The sequence below is a fragment of the Buteo buteo genome, chromosome 23 (genome assembly GCF_964188355.1).
Source record: "Buteo buteo chromosome 23, bButBut1.hap1.1, whole genome shotgun sequence".
Lineage (NCBI taxonomy): Eukaryota > Metazoa > Chordata > Aves > Accipitriformes > Accipitridae > Buteo > Buteo buteo.
Genome location: NC_134193.1, coordinates 10,962,575 through 10,978,761, shown reverse-complemented (window position 1 = coordinate 10,978,761; position 16,187 = coordinate 10,962,575). Strand labels below are relative to the sequence as shown.

At 45.8% G+C, this 16,187-nt stretch overlaps 1 protein-coding gene across 1 annotated transcript in view; it reads left to right on the top strand.

Moving 5' to 3' along the window:
* Positions 1-14,425, top strand: part of UAP1L1 (UDP-N-acetylglucosamine pyrophosphorylase 1 like 1) — a 19,051-nt gene extending 4,626 nt beyond the window's left edge. Inside the window, exons 2-9 of the mRNA XM_075054917.1 lie at positions 3,130-3,334; positions 5,069-5,244; positions 6,340-6,512; positions 7,342-7,535; positions 8,385-8,525; positions 10,108-10,293; positions 11,057-11,123; positions 12,105-14,425. Of these exons, the coding sequence (XP_074911018.1) occupies positions 3,130-3,334; positions 5,069-5,244; positions 6,340-6,512; positions 7,342-7,535; positions 8,385-8,525; positions 10,108-10,293; positions 11,057-11,123; positions 12,105-12,191 (1,229 nt within the window). The 3' untranslated portion in view covers positions 12,192-14,425. The remainder of the gene's footprint in view (positions 1-3,129; positions 3,335-5,068; positions 5,245-6,339; positions 6,513-7,341; positions 7,536-8,384; positions 8,526-10,107; positions 10,294-11,056; positions 11,124-12,104) is intronic.
* The last annotated feature ends 1,762 nt before the right edge of the window (positions 14,426-16,187 follow it).

Here is a 16,187-nt window from a genome sequence, read left to right as displayed (position 1 = left end):
GCTCGCCCTTTGCTGAGGATTTTCAGCAGGACTGCTACCTTTCCCTACCTGTGAAATGCGAAGAGTGCATTTGGCTTCACACAAAACACTCTGGGCAGAAGCTGGTCCATGCTTTTAGGAAAATACCCACCCAAAGGAAGTCTTGGGAGATTCATGGTCTTTGCTCCTCTGCCCAGTACGATGTGCTCACTGGGCTTGCTGGCCCTGCACAGCTGCATGTGGCGGTCTCATGCTGCTGTCTGGTGGTACCCATTCAGCCCCCGGCGGCTGTGACATGGTGACATTCAGAGCCCTTCCCATCGCCAGGTCTCTGGGCCTTTGTCCGTCTGCTGGGAGTTTTAAATGTGGTTGGGAATCACTGGAGAGTGACTCATTCAGTGTCGTCTTTGGCCGTAGGAATGACAACAAGTACACTCTTGCCAGTGTTCATGGCCAAGGGCTTTTCTTTGCTCAGACACTGCTATTTATCTTTCTTTATGAGAGGCTTATAGTTACTGTGGAGAGGCCAAGATTAAGCTTGCTCGGGATAGATTGACCAAGTAAGAGGCATTTCCTTGCGGAGCAGTGAATCAGCTCCCTGCGCTGGTTGAGCACAGCAGGACCATGACAGTTGTTATTCCTTTTCCTGGGAAAAAGCAGGGGAAGGGAGTGAGTAGAATCTGTGCAACCACGTCCTCACTTGTGGTAATGCTCACTGCTTCAGCTTACAGCCCTCACTGTCCTCTCCCTGCCCTGCCCCAGGACAGGGGGTGGCTGCCATGTCGGAGTCACCCAAACCAAAGAGTTTGGCTTTGGTTTCTGACTGCAGTCATTTTCCCTTCTTCTCCCCATTGGTAATTTTGTCATCGCAGCTGACCCCTCCACTGGCTTGTAATTCGTCTCCGCATCATCCTGTGGTTGTTGCTCCAAGGCACGGGCACAAGCAGAGGCGATGGTGAGGCTTGTCCTGGCAGGGATGTGGACTCAAGGGCCAGCTGGGAGCCGAGCAGCCCCGGTTAGCCTGGTGCTGAGCGGGCTGTTGGTTTGCTGAATCTCTTGTCTGTGTAGGGAGGAGAGAGAAGGGAAGGGAGAGGGGGCTAATAGGAAAGAAGGTTTTACCCAGGTTTGTGTTGCCCAGGGCTGTGTGGCTGCAGCGAGCCAGGCTTGTGTGCAAAGCACGGGTCTTGCCCGCATGCTTCCCTCTTGCACGAGTTTGCTGCCTCTGTGCCAGGTCCTGGTGAGGGGACAGCCACCACCCGAGCTGGGGCACTGGGAGGCCTGGAGCCATGCTCCTGCGCCCCTTTGCTTGGGTCCTTCCCTTCTCCCATGCTAGCAGCCTGTTGAGCACGCAGTGGCAAACCATGTACCGGGGACGGGAGCAAGTTATAGTGGTGTAACTAATAACCAAGACCCCCTGCTTTGTGCTTTAAGTCTTTTGTGATCAGTAAAGATGCAGAGGAGCCAGCCATTAATTGCTTGTGTTTTGCTGCGTAAAATTAAGCTTATTTTATTTGCATTGCCATATAGTTCACCCAGTGCTATTGTCAGTGCCTTTTAAATTTTAAGCTTAAACCCATTCAAGCTTCCCCCTCTATCCAGGCACCTCCTGAAACTTTGAAATCCCAAGACTTCCACCTTCAGCACAGGTTTCCCTGTAGAGAGCTCTCCTAGTCCCACTTGGAGCATGAGGGTGGACTGCGGATCTCCAGAGGTGGCTTCCAGCCAGCACTTCAGCGGTTCAGTGAACTCAAAAAGGCTCGCTCTGCAGCAAAGCGATGGCAGGGCTGCATAACTGGCTTCCTTCAGTGTGCTTGAGTGGGCATTACCAGCCTTTTTGAAGGGGTATATTTAGGCAGAAATATTGTGTTACTGCTGTGGTGGGGCTGAAACTTGTAAGCATGGGGAAGTCAATAGGATTACCACAGTGTCATGGATGATTTATGTCTGTTTTTATTGCTGAAAGCTAGAGTTTTGAACGGAATTAAAACCAAGCCAGGTTGTTAGAGCAGCAATTAGCAGCAATTTTCCCTCTCTTGCTTATTTAAACAGCCAATTATTTAAAGGTGAGCATAAAACCAATCCCATTTTCCTTCTAATTCAGTATCTTTGGTCCCTGTGTCTTTCAGTCAAGTCAGGAATTTTTTAGTCCCAGGTGTGGTTAAAGTTGGGTGTTTGTCTTCTCCTTGGAGGTTGCGGTGAGGCATGGGCTGTCCTGGACTGTGGGGAGCAGTGGCAGGCTCGGCAAGGTAGGTTGCAAAAAGCTCTGATAGCTACCATACAGCAGCAGAGCTGTGGCTTTTGACCTGGGCAGTCCCAGAGCTCACTGCATTCCTGGAGGAATGCAAAGTGTTCCATAAGGAAAAATCTTTCTCATGGTTGTCAGTTATTACTGTGATGCTGGCTTGAGAAAAGGCAGGGAACAAAGACTGTGAATGAGCGGGGTGTTTATTATGTGGTCTGTTTCTTCCCCAAGGTCTGGACTTCCGTGGTTTGTTGGGAGAAATGATATTGTTTTTAATTAGATTGTGGGAGTTGTGGCTTCTGCAGGCTTGGCTGTGTTATTTAGTCTTGACTGCAGCCGAACAGAAGCTGGAGCACAAGTACAGCTAGTTGATAAAGGTAGATTCCAGAAGTGCCAATGCTTTGCTGAAGATGACAAGACTTCACGTCTTTGGGATGTAGAAATGTTGGTGATAAGGGATCTCAGGAGGTCTCTAGTCCAACTCCTATTTGGAACAGGACCATACCCAGCCCTAGGTCAGGTCAGCTACGGCTTTATCAAAGTAAGCCTTGAAAACCTTAAGGAATATCCCCCACCTCTCTGGATATCTTTTCCAGTGCTGCACCACCTTCCTGGTAGAGTTTTTATCCTAATATCCAGTTTGAACCTTCTAAGCTGCAACTCATGGCTGTTCCTGTTGTTACACCATCCACTGCTTTAGTTGAGGAAACTGCTGCATCAAAGAGCTGAAATTAATTTTTTCATATTGCGTGCAGCATCATATTTCTCTCTGAGCTGCCAGCAGTGGGCATTGAACTGGCAGCTTCTGGCTGTTGCCTAAGCTCTGCAGAAAGGCTCAGGAGAAGAGCATGCGGTGTTGATTGCTTTTGTGATTCTTATGTTCCCTTGGGGTTCTTTCTCCTGTTCAGGCTTGCATCAGATCTCGCAGAACAAGGTGGCAGTGTTGCTCCTGGCTGGAGGACAAGGAACTCGCCTGGGAGTGAGCTATCCCAAGGGCATGTACAACGTGGGGTTGCCTAGTGGCAAGACCTTGTATCAGATCCAAGCAGAAAGAATCCGCAAAGTGGAGCAGCTCGCTGGCCAGAGACACCACTGCAAGTGTGCTATCCCCTGGTAGGTGATTTGGAGCCACAGACCTGTTGTGCAGGGGTCTTTGCGTTGCAGTCTTGTCTACGTTGTATTCTAGAAGCACTTTGCTGGGTGCTATGGAGACATGTCAGGGGAGAGCCTTTTGTCAGCAGGATTTGTGATGCCAGCAGCAGGAGGAGGGTGCACAGGGACAGGAAGTGGCAGGTCTGTGTCTGCAGATCTGAGGGACTGAGCACTGCACTTGAATCACTGGCTGCTACCCTAACTGCTGTACCATGCTGTCTTTTCAAGCATAGTCCCTGACAACACTGTAAACAACACTTTTCAGTGCCTGTTTCAGATGCTTCACAAGAGATTTTATCTGTTTGTGCTGTGCTTTCTCAGGTTCCTGCATGGAGGGAGAGATTGCCTAGAGCTCACCTTCCAAGACCCTCTGCTTCCCCTTGCCTGCAATTTCTGCCACAGCAAAAAAACGCTTCCCCTTGCAGTAGTAAATGCTTGTCATGCTCCATTTTCAGGCCACCTCCTGCTGTAGTTGTTTACAGCTGGCTGCTCTCTCTCCTGGCTGCTCCTAGCTTTCAAAAGGCTTCAAAAGAGGCTAGCTCTGTGCAAGGAGAAAAATACGGATTCCCTATGGGATGTGGTGGGTGAGAGAGGGGAAGGTGCTGCAGCATGCTTCTGGGAATGTTTTCTGCTGAGTGTTCTTCATTAGACTAGGAAGAGATACCTTTACGAAACTACTGTCTGGTCTAAGCCAGGGTTTGGGAAGAGTGAAGGGGCAGGTGTTCGAGGTCTTCAGAAAACAAGCACATCATTTTACAGATTGGAGATCAAAGGTGATTCGAGTCTGTATCGTGTTTCTTTCTGAAGCCATGCATGCCTGACCTGAATTGCAAATGCCCCATCCCTGGTGTTGCTGGAAGCCAGGATGGATTATTTGCAGGATGCAGCATCTGCTGATAATGTTTACAGTTCCTCTCCCTGGGTTGAGGATGCAGTTGGCTGCTGCAGTACACCAGGGGCCAGGCTATGCTGTGCTGCAAAGATGTAAGTTGGGGTGTGTGTGAGGTCCAGTCTCTCTTGTGCAAGGGATTGATTCCCCTGGCATGCTGGCAGAGGACCCTGTATATACATGCCCTGTATGGCAATAGCTGTTGGAGAAGTGCTTGACAGGTAGCTGATGAAGATGGCTTTTAGCTATTGTTGAAGGAAGAAATATAGTGAAGGGAGGGACAGCAGCATTGTGGATCTGGAAGGAGAGGAGGGAAACAGACAAACTTAAAAGAAGAACAAATCATGCAGCCAACATTTGAAAATGCTGCTGTTCGCCTTGGCACAGAAGAGGTGCTGGCAGACTGAGCTGCGGGGTATTCGCAGCTCATTCTCAGCACCTTGTGCTGGTCAGTGCTTCTTTAAACACTTAATGTCAGTTTGAATCTAGGGTGAATGAGGCTGTTGTACTGTCCTTTGCCTTGTTTTCCAGCTCATCTGAATATCCAGATGTTGTTCACATTTAGGGAAAGGCTTTTCTGTCCTGGCTGGAGCTAAGCCTGTGGGGAGTATCATGCACAAGACCCTGTGCAGCCTTCCTGTGGGATGAGTTCTGGAGGAGAGCTCTCCTGCTCAGTTGCATACTGCAGGATACTGTAGTGTCTCTCACTTAACACTCTTGGGTTTCCTCACTTCTGTGTTCCATTTGTAGTTTTGTCTTTCGCTTGTGCTTTTCTTGCTCATTGCTCAGCACCCATTCCTACACAGGTACATCATGACAAGTGAGTTCACGCTGGGGCCGACAGAGGAGTTCTTTGTAGAACACGACTACTTCAACCTGGACAGATCCAATGTGGTCATGTTTGAACAGAGAATGCTGCCTGCTGTCACCTTTGATGGGAAGGCCATCTTGGAGGAGAAGGGGAAAATTGCTATGGCTCCAGGTACCCCACTGTTCACTCTTACATGGCACAGTAACATAATATGTGTTGATAATTGATTGCTACTAGCCATCAGCCAGCCTTGGCACACGGAGCAGTCTTTGGAGGTGAGTGTTAATGCTTCTGATTAGTATGGGAGGGTTCAGTTAAATGTTTCAGTGTGGTAATCAAGAGTGGAGCAATCTCTGTTTAGTTCTTGCTGGAGATTTGCCCACAGCACATGGGTTTTGTCTAAGCCTGGAAGGATTGGCAGGATTAGGAGTGGTACAGCTTCAGGTCAGGAACAACATGTGTTGGCAAGGCTGCGTGTGAGGTCCTTGGGGTCCTGCCTCCCAGGGGTGAAGCTGTCAGGAGCTGGGCTCCCATTCGAGGCTGATAGCTGGAAATGGGTGAAAAAGCAGCAAGAAGATTAACTCTTTCCAAAATGATTGCAATGTCTTACCTAGTAAAGTTCTCCTCTTAACCTGGACATGGTAAGAGACTCTGTGAAGGCAGCCTGGTCAGGGCCATATTGCAGTGATGCGGTTTTGCGGCTGCAGAGTGGTTTTCCTGAGCTGACAGGGGTGTCAAAGCAGGAACCATGAAAGGGTGATCTGTGATGAACAAACGTGCAGGTGTCTTTTGTGCAGCTGCAGTTCAAGCCTTTAAAAAGGCTTTGGGAAGTTGTGGGGAGAGGATAAACTGAGAATAAGATTTATTTTAGTCTTTTTCTCTAAGCTGAGTTTTGAATGTTTTTGCTCTGCACTGGAAGAGAAGAAATGTAACAGGCTTTTCCCACCCTCTGCATAATGTTTTGTCCTTTAGTGTTTTCCTTTTGAGGATCTTACAAGGCTTCATAAAGTCTTGTAACGCTTCTCTGTGAGGCTGGTCCCTGTGGTCCCACTCTGCAGGTGAGGGAGGTGGGCTGTGGAGGCGAACAGGCTTGCCTGAACTGTGTGGCAGGTCTGGAAATAAAATCTGGTAGCACTGACTCTTGGCTAGAAAGCATTCCCTGCTCTGCTGTTAAAGAAAGTTTGTTCAGGACTTTCAGCTTTTGCTCTGTTAGCTGCAAAAACCCCACTAATTAACCATGGCTTTGTCTTTTCTCTTGCGTTATAGATGGCAATGGTGGCTTATATCGAGCTTTGGTGGATAACAAGGTCTTGGATGACATGAAGCAGCGTGGAATCCAGTATGTCCATGTATACTGTGTGGACAATATCCTCGTGAAAATGGCAGATCCAGTCTTCATAGGCTTCTGTGTTTCCAAAGGGGCAGATTGCGGTGCAAAGGTGAGGTGGCAGTAACACTGGGCCATTTCTCCACAGGGAGTTAAGGTCTGATTATGCTCGGAAGCTACTGGCTAGGGTGAGCTTAGATGAACCAGGGTGTTCAGACCTCTCTCCAACAGCGGCTCGCTGCAAGCAGATTTAGAGGAGCTGCTTGGTGCCTGCATTGCATTCAGAATCCCTACCTGTGGGTGTCCTCCTCCACTCATCCCAGAGTACTGTGGAAAATAAACTTCAATTAGAGCAGGGGCTGTAACTACACAGGAAACCACAAGCTGGAATTGCTTCCCCTTTATGCCCTGCCTTTTCTACAAAGGCACTTGGGCTATCTAGAAGCCATGTTGGACTGGGTTGTGTTTTATAAATGCACCTTTAAGTCTAATGGAGGCATTTTTTTTTCCTCACTGGGGAAGATGGGGAAAGCCAAACCAGCCTGGTTTTGTCACCCTAAACCAGCAGGTGCCTGAGGAGAGATTTATATTACTTTAATCATTAACACTGTTCATGTGAACAGGGAGCTGAAGGCTAAAGCTGCAAATGTTATTCATTTAATGCCAGGTCCCAGTCCTTGATAGGAAAAGTGCCCCGCAGTATGCCGATTTCTTTTAACTGGTTTGTCTTATGAGCAACTGCACAATTAAGCGGTCAAGTACTGGGTTTTTTGCCTGTTTTTTGGGCAAAATGTGCCTCTACCCAGCAGCGCCCGGCCCGTGCTCCTGAGGTGCTGGAAGATCAGCACGCAACAGTCCTGTAGGATCGTTTGTATGTGGGAGTTGGGATAGTGCTGGGATTTTCTTCCTTTTTATCATAGCACTCTGTCCTGTGGCTGCAGGTGGTGGAGAAGGCCTACCCCACAGAGCCTGTTGGGGTGGTGTGCTGTGTGGATGGGGTCTACCAGGTGGTGGAGTACAGTGAGATCAGCCTGGAGACTGCGCAGCAGCAGAGCCCTGATGGGGGACTGATGTACAGCACTGGCAATATCTGCAACCATTTCTTCACAGTTGAGTTCCTGGAGATGGTGGCCCAGTAAGTTCCAGCAGACCTGCTGGGCAGCTGTGCAGCCCAGAAATGCCTCCAAGAGTGGGTGTTCCTGTTTCCCACTCTGTAATTTCAGTTATGGGTACCTCCTGCTCTGCTCTTCACTTCCTCTCTCCTCCAAACAGTTCAAAACAGCTGTGTCCCCTTTCTGACAGCCCCAGTGTGCTCTTTGGGCCTTACCCGGTGAAGAGGCTGTATGCTTTGCTGTAGCTAAATCGATGAAGATATAGCAGTGCATGATCTTCCTGGGCCTGCAAGGGGGAGCAGCCACGTGGGCTGCAGTGTGGTCAGTGATGTGGTTGGTGATGCAGCCCCACACTGAGGACTTTCAGTGGGAATGTCACCCATGCCATCCCTTCGGACAACAGAGGTTGGGGGAGAGGGTGAAGGTGGGGGAAGACCCTGCTCCTTGGTGTTGGGAGATGGGATGTGATGCTGGACATTCAGTGAGCAGCTGTACGACCTTCCTGAAGAGCTTGATCCTTCCTTGTGTGAGGGATCTGCTCTGCTCCATTGTCATCCTGGTCATATAACAATTTCTGTTACCTTTTTTTATCTCTGCCTGCAATTTCAGTTCAACACTAGGTCCTCCCTCTTCCTCTTGGTTTACATTGTCATGTCCTACTGGTACAGGGAGTGCTGTTGGCTGGGCTGCTCTGCTTAGTGAAGTGTTTCCTGGATGTGACTTGGATCAATTTGGAGAGAGCAACACCCACAACAGTTGAGAGAGACCAGACCATGACCCAGAGCAGTAATAAGCTATCTGCTTCCCAGAAGTGTACTACTTTTTAGTAAGTGCATATGAAATAAGTGAACTTGTTTCTTCTCCTTTTGCAGGAAATATGAGCCGCAGCTGAGGCATCATGTAGCCATAAAGAAGGTGCCCTACATTGACGAGGAGGGAAATCTGGTAAAACCTCTAAAACCGAACGGGATAAAGCTGGAGAAGTTTGTGTTTGATGTGTTCCAGTTCTCTAAGTTAGTGGCAGACATGATTTAATTTTTTTCCTCCCCTTCTCAATGTTTGTTTGAATGACTGTAGGTTGTAACAGGCATTGCCAGGGAGCACGTGGTTTATGGGTGGCTTGTTAGAAAGGCTGTTGGATCTTCACCAAGCTCTAACACAACAGTAACGCTGCAGGCTCCAAGAGGTGTGGTCACAGGGTGCTCGGCAGCAGCCACACTTGCTCTGACTGTGCTCCCAGAGCTGTTCATCCTGCTGAAGATATGTTGGCTGGCCTGGCCACTGCCAGCCCTGTGAAAGAAAGAAAAAAAGGAAGTCGAGCACAAAGCCAACATTTAATACAAGCCCATGTTGGAGTATTCAGACTTGCAAAAACAGGGTCTTTCAGAATTGTGGCTTCCATGGCAACTGCAGCTCTGGTTACATTTTTGGTGCGTGTTAGCCAGGGCTTCGCTCACATCCTTTGTGCAGGTTGCAATGGGTTGCTTAAGCACCATGGGGCCAGGTTACTGTTGCTGTGGGAGCTGTCAGTGTTGACTTGCCAAGCTCTAAAACATAGCGGAGAGCGCTGTGCCATAGTGTTAGTCCAGTCAAGAGTACTTTGTGTTTAGGGAATGTGGGATTTTAATAATTTAGGAATTTAGCATAAGTGTTCTTATAAAATCTATTTTCTGAGGTCTTGAATTCAGCAGTAAAGATTCTGGTTTAGCCTTAAATAAATGGCAAAAAGAGACCTCAGGCAAACTGAATTGACTTTGGAGATAGTACTTTTCTTTTTAGTGGATTTACTTTGGGATAGAGAGCTCAAGGTTTGAACCGTTCTCCATTTCCTGACATGCATTCAGTAAAGAAATATCATACTAAAGGCAAAACCAGTGTGATGGAAACAGTGCTGACTTCTGAGCTTTGAAAGGACTCATTTGCAAGCAGTGATTCCTTGTGCTTTTTTAGTAGTACTGCAAAAACAGCTTGGCAGCTGCTCTTCACCTGTGAAATGCAGAACCACACAGATGCTGCTGTGGGATTTTTTAATTTGCATTCCCATTTCTGGTAAACAGCTGTACTTAACATTCAGCTGTGAATCCTCCCATATTGCTTGTTTATCCCTGGGAACTGGTGTCCTCAGCTGATCTTTGCCTACGGACTCCCAGGTGGAGTGGCCATTTCTTGGAGCCAGGGGTGCAGTGCTCTGAATTGAGGCACACAGGTTGGCGCTGTGTTTGAGCTCTCCATCCTGCCATGCTCTTAGCTGAGATTTTTTTGTCCACAAGCCTCCCACTGCCTGGAGAGGTTTCTGTGGGATCTCTGCAGAACGGTTGCTTTTCCTCACCTGTGCACAGCTGTGGAGGGTTGTGAGGCTGCTGTTATGTTCCCAAAGAGATTGGGCTTCTTGTATTTTTCCATTATATAGCCCCGGTACTTCTTTGCTCTTCAGATGGGAGGTGGGCTTTCCTTAGCTTGACTGCCTCAGGCTGCATACATCGCTGTTCCCTAAAATATATATGAGCCTTTACCCATAAAAGCTGTTGTTGCATCAACAGGGCTGATGGCTAGCTTTGTTTTTCATTATCATTGTTTTCTCCTCTTTGCTGGTAGGAATTTTGTGGCGTTTGAAGTTTTGAGAGAAGAGGAGTTCTCTCCACTAAAAAATGCAGACACAGCTGACAAAGACACTCCTACCACTGCTCGGCAAGCCCTCCTGGCCCAGCATTACCGCTGGGCTCTCAAGGCTGGGGCCAGATTTCTGGATGAAAATGGTTGCAGGATACCAGAGAAACTCAGGTATGAACCTCTGTGACCTTTTCCACAGCTTCTCTGCCTGTGGCTGCCCAGCCATGCCAGCTGGCTAGTGGCATGTACTGTGCTCCACATGTACTGTGCTCTACAAAACTGGGCATTAGTTTGATCACAGAGTGACTTGGCATGATTTTTGTTCAGCTGTTGTTTTCTGAACATGCAGAGTAATGTCTATTATAGCTCCTGCTCCATTGGTGATTGTGAGTGCACAGTGCTCTGAGATTCCTGCCCTGGGGGTCATGAGTTGACTCCTCCTATAGCAACTCATTAGGCAGGGGCAACCTTTTCCATCATTCTGGATTTAGCCAGCCCAAGGAATTGTAATTTGTAGTACTCGGCAGCTTTTCTGAATACAGCCCCAGTGCTTAAAGCCCAGCAAGATTCTCAGGTGGGATTAAGGATCAGCTGTTATAGCAATTACCAATTCAGATACTCTTGCATCATGCTGAATGGGAAGCTGCTTTTCCTCCATGGGGCTATTACTTCATCAACTCGTAGTTTAATAAACCCACAAGCTGTTCATTTTACTTGAAAAGCATCTCTGTAAAAGTGATGTTCTTGTTTTGATGAGAAATATTTAGGACCTGCTAATTCCCTTTTATTTTCCCACTTTGTGTTCTAATAACATCTGGTGCATGTGAATGTAACAAATGTCTTATCCTTCTGGATATCCTGTTCTTGATCTTTTGAAGAAGATGCACTGTTTTTTAAGCATAGCAGGAAGTTAATCCTGTGTTCTCTTCTCTAGTCTCTCAGGAACTGAAGATCCTCCAGCTCTGTGTGAGATTTCTCCATTAGTGTCTTACTTTGGAGAGGTGAGAGTAACTATCAATGCAGGTATTTTTAAGAGTGCAGGTATGCATCTGATTTTCTTCCAAACACAGGGGATGTCTTTAGCCTAGGCTTGCTGAGAAATGGTAAGATCAACAGAACTAGGACTTGGGCTCTGTGTTACATTCGTGGTTCTGCTATGGTTTATTCTTCAGCAGTTTGTTCACTCTCAGTTTTAGCCATCTGTAAAATGACATTTGCAGTGAGGCTGCACAGTTTCATTATGACTCATAAGTACTTTGAGAACTTCTGAATGAAAAGCGCAGAATATTCAAATTACAGAATCCATGGGGTCACTCTATTCAGCTGTGTGCTAATTTGTGCCCATCTCCCACAGTGAGTGAATACTGAATGAGAAGTGTGATATGTGCATTGGCTTTAGAGAAACCACATCTTAGTTTTCTTCAGTTTGTCCATCTGAAAATAATTGGTCCTGGGAAAGCTGCTTCCATTTAGTAGTGAGAAGAAGAGCTTCCCTGTGTTGGACATACAGGGTGAGAAATAGTGGATTGCAGGAGGATATGTGGGCCCTGTAGGGAAGGGCATTCATAAGACTTGACATCTTTGCTAGGTTTCCATGTGCAGATAGTGAACTTATTGCAATCGATGCGTTATAAGAACAAAATGAAAACAAGGCAATTTAAGTTGACTTTTCTTTGCTAGGGTTATTCTAATGTGAGTTAAGGATACATCTTCCCATGCCTGCCCCTCCCCAGGAAGCTTGTTTCTGAGATCCATTGTTTTACAGTTCATCAGTGCCTCTCCTTCATGAACCCCAGGCTTGGGGCTGAAATGCTTTTCATCTCTGTCACTGGAGAAACTATTGCTGTTGTCTGTCCTTCCCATGACCTTTTAACTTTGGGTAGTCAGTGGTTCATTGAGGACATTACGTAGACTTAAAAATAGTGCGGATAACCAGTCTGATGCATTTACAACCTAACAGTGCTATTTTCACATGTTCTCAGGGCCTGGAGGCGTACATGAAGAACAAAGACTTCCCTTCTCCCTTTGTGCTCGATGAAAACAAAGCAGAAATGTTAGGAAATTCTTGAAGAGAAGGGAGGCCTTTCCACCTCAAATCATATCTGTCTGTCAGATCCATTATAAGAACTGACATTACTAAAATGTCAGCTATGAAGTGTGTTATAAAAAAATTGCTTTGCAGTATCAGATCAATGCCAAATCCTTGTAGCAGTTGTGTTTACACACATGTGTATGCTCACCAGTTCTGTTTGGTAACTATGAAGGCTATGCCTTTTACCTCAGTCTGTTTTGTAGACTTGGATGTGAATGAAGATTAATACCTTCTAGGTACCAAACAGATCTTCTATTTCTTATTTGCTGTGCATACTAATATGTAGAAGAGCCAGTCAGGGCCTAAAAAATCAGATTTGCATTCAAGAAGATTAAATCTCTTCAGTGCCTTGTTAGGTATCTTGTTTATGCTGGTGGGGTTGGTTGGGGTTTTTTTGGTTTTGTTTTTAAATTGTGTGAACAGCTTAAGAATCAGTTTGATCATCTTTTCCCTAATCTTGTGCTGGTTAGAAGATCCAATTCAGCAATTGCATCCTCTAACCAGATCATACAGAGGAGTCTGCTGTAGGTAGGGATGCCGCTGTGCATAAGCATTGCTTGAGGTTTGGACTCCAAAGCAGAACAGACTAGTTTGCATATCTAGGCTCGCTGGTGCCGTTCCAAGAAAACATAAGTAAATATGCAGCTTAGACTGATTGCTTTTTACAGCTGTAGTGACCTGGGTTTTTTTAATTAAAAAGAAGTTGAGAAATTTTTTCACAACAACACTCTGCTCTTCTTGTCTATAACAGACATTTATTTTACTTTTCATTTTTCTGTTTAATGTATACCATATCCCTCAAAGGGGACTCCTTTAAAGTACCTGAAAGTAATAAGAGGAACAAATCCTGATGGTAGAATTTAATGCTTAACCAAAACTAAAAAAAAGACTTAATCCCAGCATAACCAGTGTACACAGTACAACCCCAGCCTCTGCTTCTACAGTTTCCGGCCAGGTAGCTTTTCAGCACTCTTTCACTTATGAAATAATTGTTTAGATGCCTTCCTTTTAAATATATTACTAAACATAATGTAAAGTGTCAGCTAATTAAGGATGCTAATTGCCAAAACATATGCAGCATGTGAACTCAGCCCTGGCTGAGGGAACCCAGGGTGGCTGTGATCCATTAATGATTGTTTCTGTTCAGCCTTTGGACACCGCCCCGGCAAGCTCGTACCAGGCAGGCACCTACCTGCTGCAGAACCTGTGCTGAACACACCAAAGTTGTTTCACCCTTTGTGAGGATGCTTCAGGTGCACTGCTGGGTGGCCTTTGCTTGAAGAGCACTCTATACATTTTCCCCAAATCAGGTGTTAAGGAAGGTGGTGAGGGAGATGCCTCATCTGGAATGTTATTTCATGCATTTGCTTCTACTGCTGATGCTATTTTATTAAGCATAAATCTTTTAAATAACTTAAGTGGCTTTCTGTAATTCCTGATTTGAAGCTGTATTCAGAATGTTGGGGAAGTATAAAAATGGCTTTGAGAGTAAATACAGTTTGTAAGTAGGCTCGTGTTTTCCAAAGAAAGCATCTAAATGTCAATGGCGGAGTTTTCAGGTATGAAGTGTATCTGCATGCATGTAAGTAATGAGCCTTTTGCATGTGCAAACCAGCTAATGACAGGTCTGATTACCTCAGTTTGCATATGCAGCCAGTAATTCCCATTTTTAGTATAAATGAAGCATTTGTCCTTTACACTATTCATGTGTGTGGTTGTTTTTTTTTTGCAGTGTATTCCTGTCAGTCAGGTTTTATATCTGGGAACAAATTGTGTTGTATCTTTGTGAGTATTGCTTGTTGATTCAGGCACATACTCGTTTTAAATTGCAACCTGCTATATAAAGAAAGGATATTTCTTTTGCTCTTTCTTTAGTTCGTTCTCTTTTGAAACTTCAGTTCCCATGTGCTTTAATTGTGTACACTGAGCTGCTGACAGGGTTTTTAAAGGTTGTTTTCAAGAAGCTGAATTAGAATGTTGAATGCCTTGTCTGTTGGGTCTTTTTTTATGACTTATCACATTTTAAACTGGAACACAGGAAGAATTTTGAGAGAACTTTAAAAAAAAAAAATTAAATCTGTCCTGTATGTAACAAAGTAATTCTAGTATGCATTATGAAATGAAAAAAGTGTACCTGAAACAAAGGGAGGTCCCATAGTACTCCAGAAACTTTTGGACACCTAAGCATTTTTATAATAAAGATGTTACTGTGATTTCTATGTGTCCGTTTGTGTTTCTTGTCCATGAGGAAAATACACTTGCCTTTGTCCCTACACGTCATGGGTGTTGTCACCACAGCTGCAGGACACTGAGCCAACAGTGTCACAGATGGCATGGCTGGAGGCTGCAGTGCCCATGCTTCAGAGGTACAGGGGCATGTGGGACTCTGCAGAGGGTAATTCCTGAAGCGGTTGACACTGTGGGATGTATTTTTTCATCAGAAAACAGAAGACTCTGTTCTTCCCTGCTATCCTGTTAATTTTTTTTTCCTTCAAGCTTTTCAACTCAGTTTACTGAGGGGAGGGAGTTTAATTGTGGATGGTGTGTGTTTTTCCTTTATTTAAAGTAGATTTGAATGATCTGGATGTGAGTCAGGTTTTTGCAGCTGTTGTGTAATGAGCACTCACTGTAATGCAACTTTTGCTTGGTTTCCCGTTGACAGGCCCTTTTTAAACAGGGCTCTATTTATAGAACAATCAGTAGGGGAGGTTAGTAATTTTTCACAAACGACAGATTGTCCTCTTTTGGGGGTTTAGTGCTGAACCCAGCAAAGGTCAGAAGTAGATATTCTTCCTTCCTTACCTATTTCACCCCATGTTTTTCTCTTGGCACCTGTGTGAAGGCTGCTGGTTTTTTTTAATGTGTTTTTAAGCTACATGAATCGGTAATAAGTACTAAAAATGAATGCATGCTTCAGGCTTCTGTTAAATTGTTCCTCTGCTTTTTTATGCGGAATGTTCATATCTACCAGAATTGTTTGCTTGCTTAGTTTTTTTTAATCATGAAATGCTCAAAAAGACACCAAATTTTCAGTTTTATCTGGAAATCTAGTGTGAGGTGGATTCCAAATGTAAAGGCTGAAATGATGCACATTAACTGCATAGTTAGGCACAGCTGGAGGTGAATTCAGTGCCAGTACTTAAAGCAGTAGTCTTAAAGCAGCTGCTTCAATGCTTTCTTTTTCCTGTTGGACTACATACCTGATCTAGAAGTAATGGTTATTACAAAACCACCAAGTTGTGGCTCTAAGTGTGTACATCACTAAACAGCGCTCTTCCCTGTTCCTCTACACTCACTGATAATGTCCCTCCTCTTCCCAAATGAAGATGCAGAGAACCATTTGCACAGAGAGCGACGAAGGGCTGGGGGTCTGTGGAGAAGCAAGTGAGGGAAGGAATTGTGTGGGACAAGTGGATCCTGCTGAGTACCAAAATTTGGTGCCAGATCTTATGGAAGGGTTTATTTACACAACCGCTGAAGTTGCTTTTCACCCACTCACACACATCCTCTCTCAGATTTCAGTTGTCTTACTCTCAGGCCTGTGTTCCCGTGTTGTCTGCCCAGGACCGTGTGTGTGTGATGCAGAGGACAAGGGATGCCGGCTGTCACACGTGTCTCAGGTTCTCACTGGCAGGTGATAATGACATCAGACAGCTCTTCTCTGTCCTCTGGGAGTCAACAGTTTTTTGAGGTTTTCCTTTGCTGTGCTTGCCTTCCTGGCAGGCTGGCAGGAGGAGCAATGGTGTCTGTGGTGCATCCTCCTCTTGTCGCGGTGCAGTGTCTTCTGCTGTGTGGCTGGTGCTGTGGCCTTACCAGAGCATGGTTCTCCAAGCTAGATGGGAGCTGCACCTTCCTGAGCTTGACTGAGGGGAGCGCACAGGCCCTTCTCTTAATTGTCGTTGAGTTGTTTTACCTGATGACATCCCACATTCACACCTCCCTCTATGTTTCTTTCACCCCAATATTTCTGTGA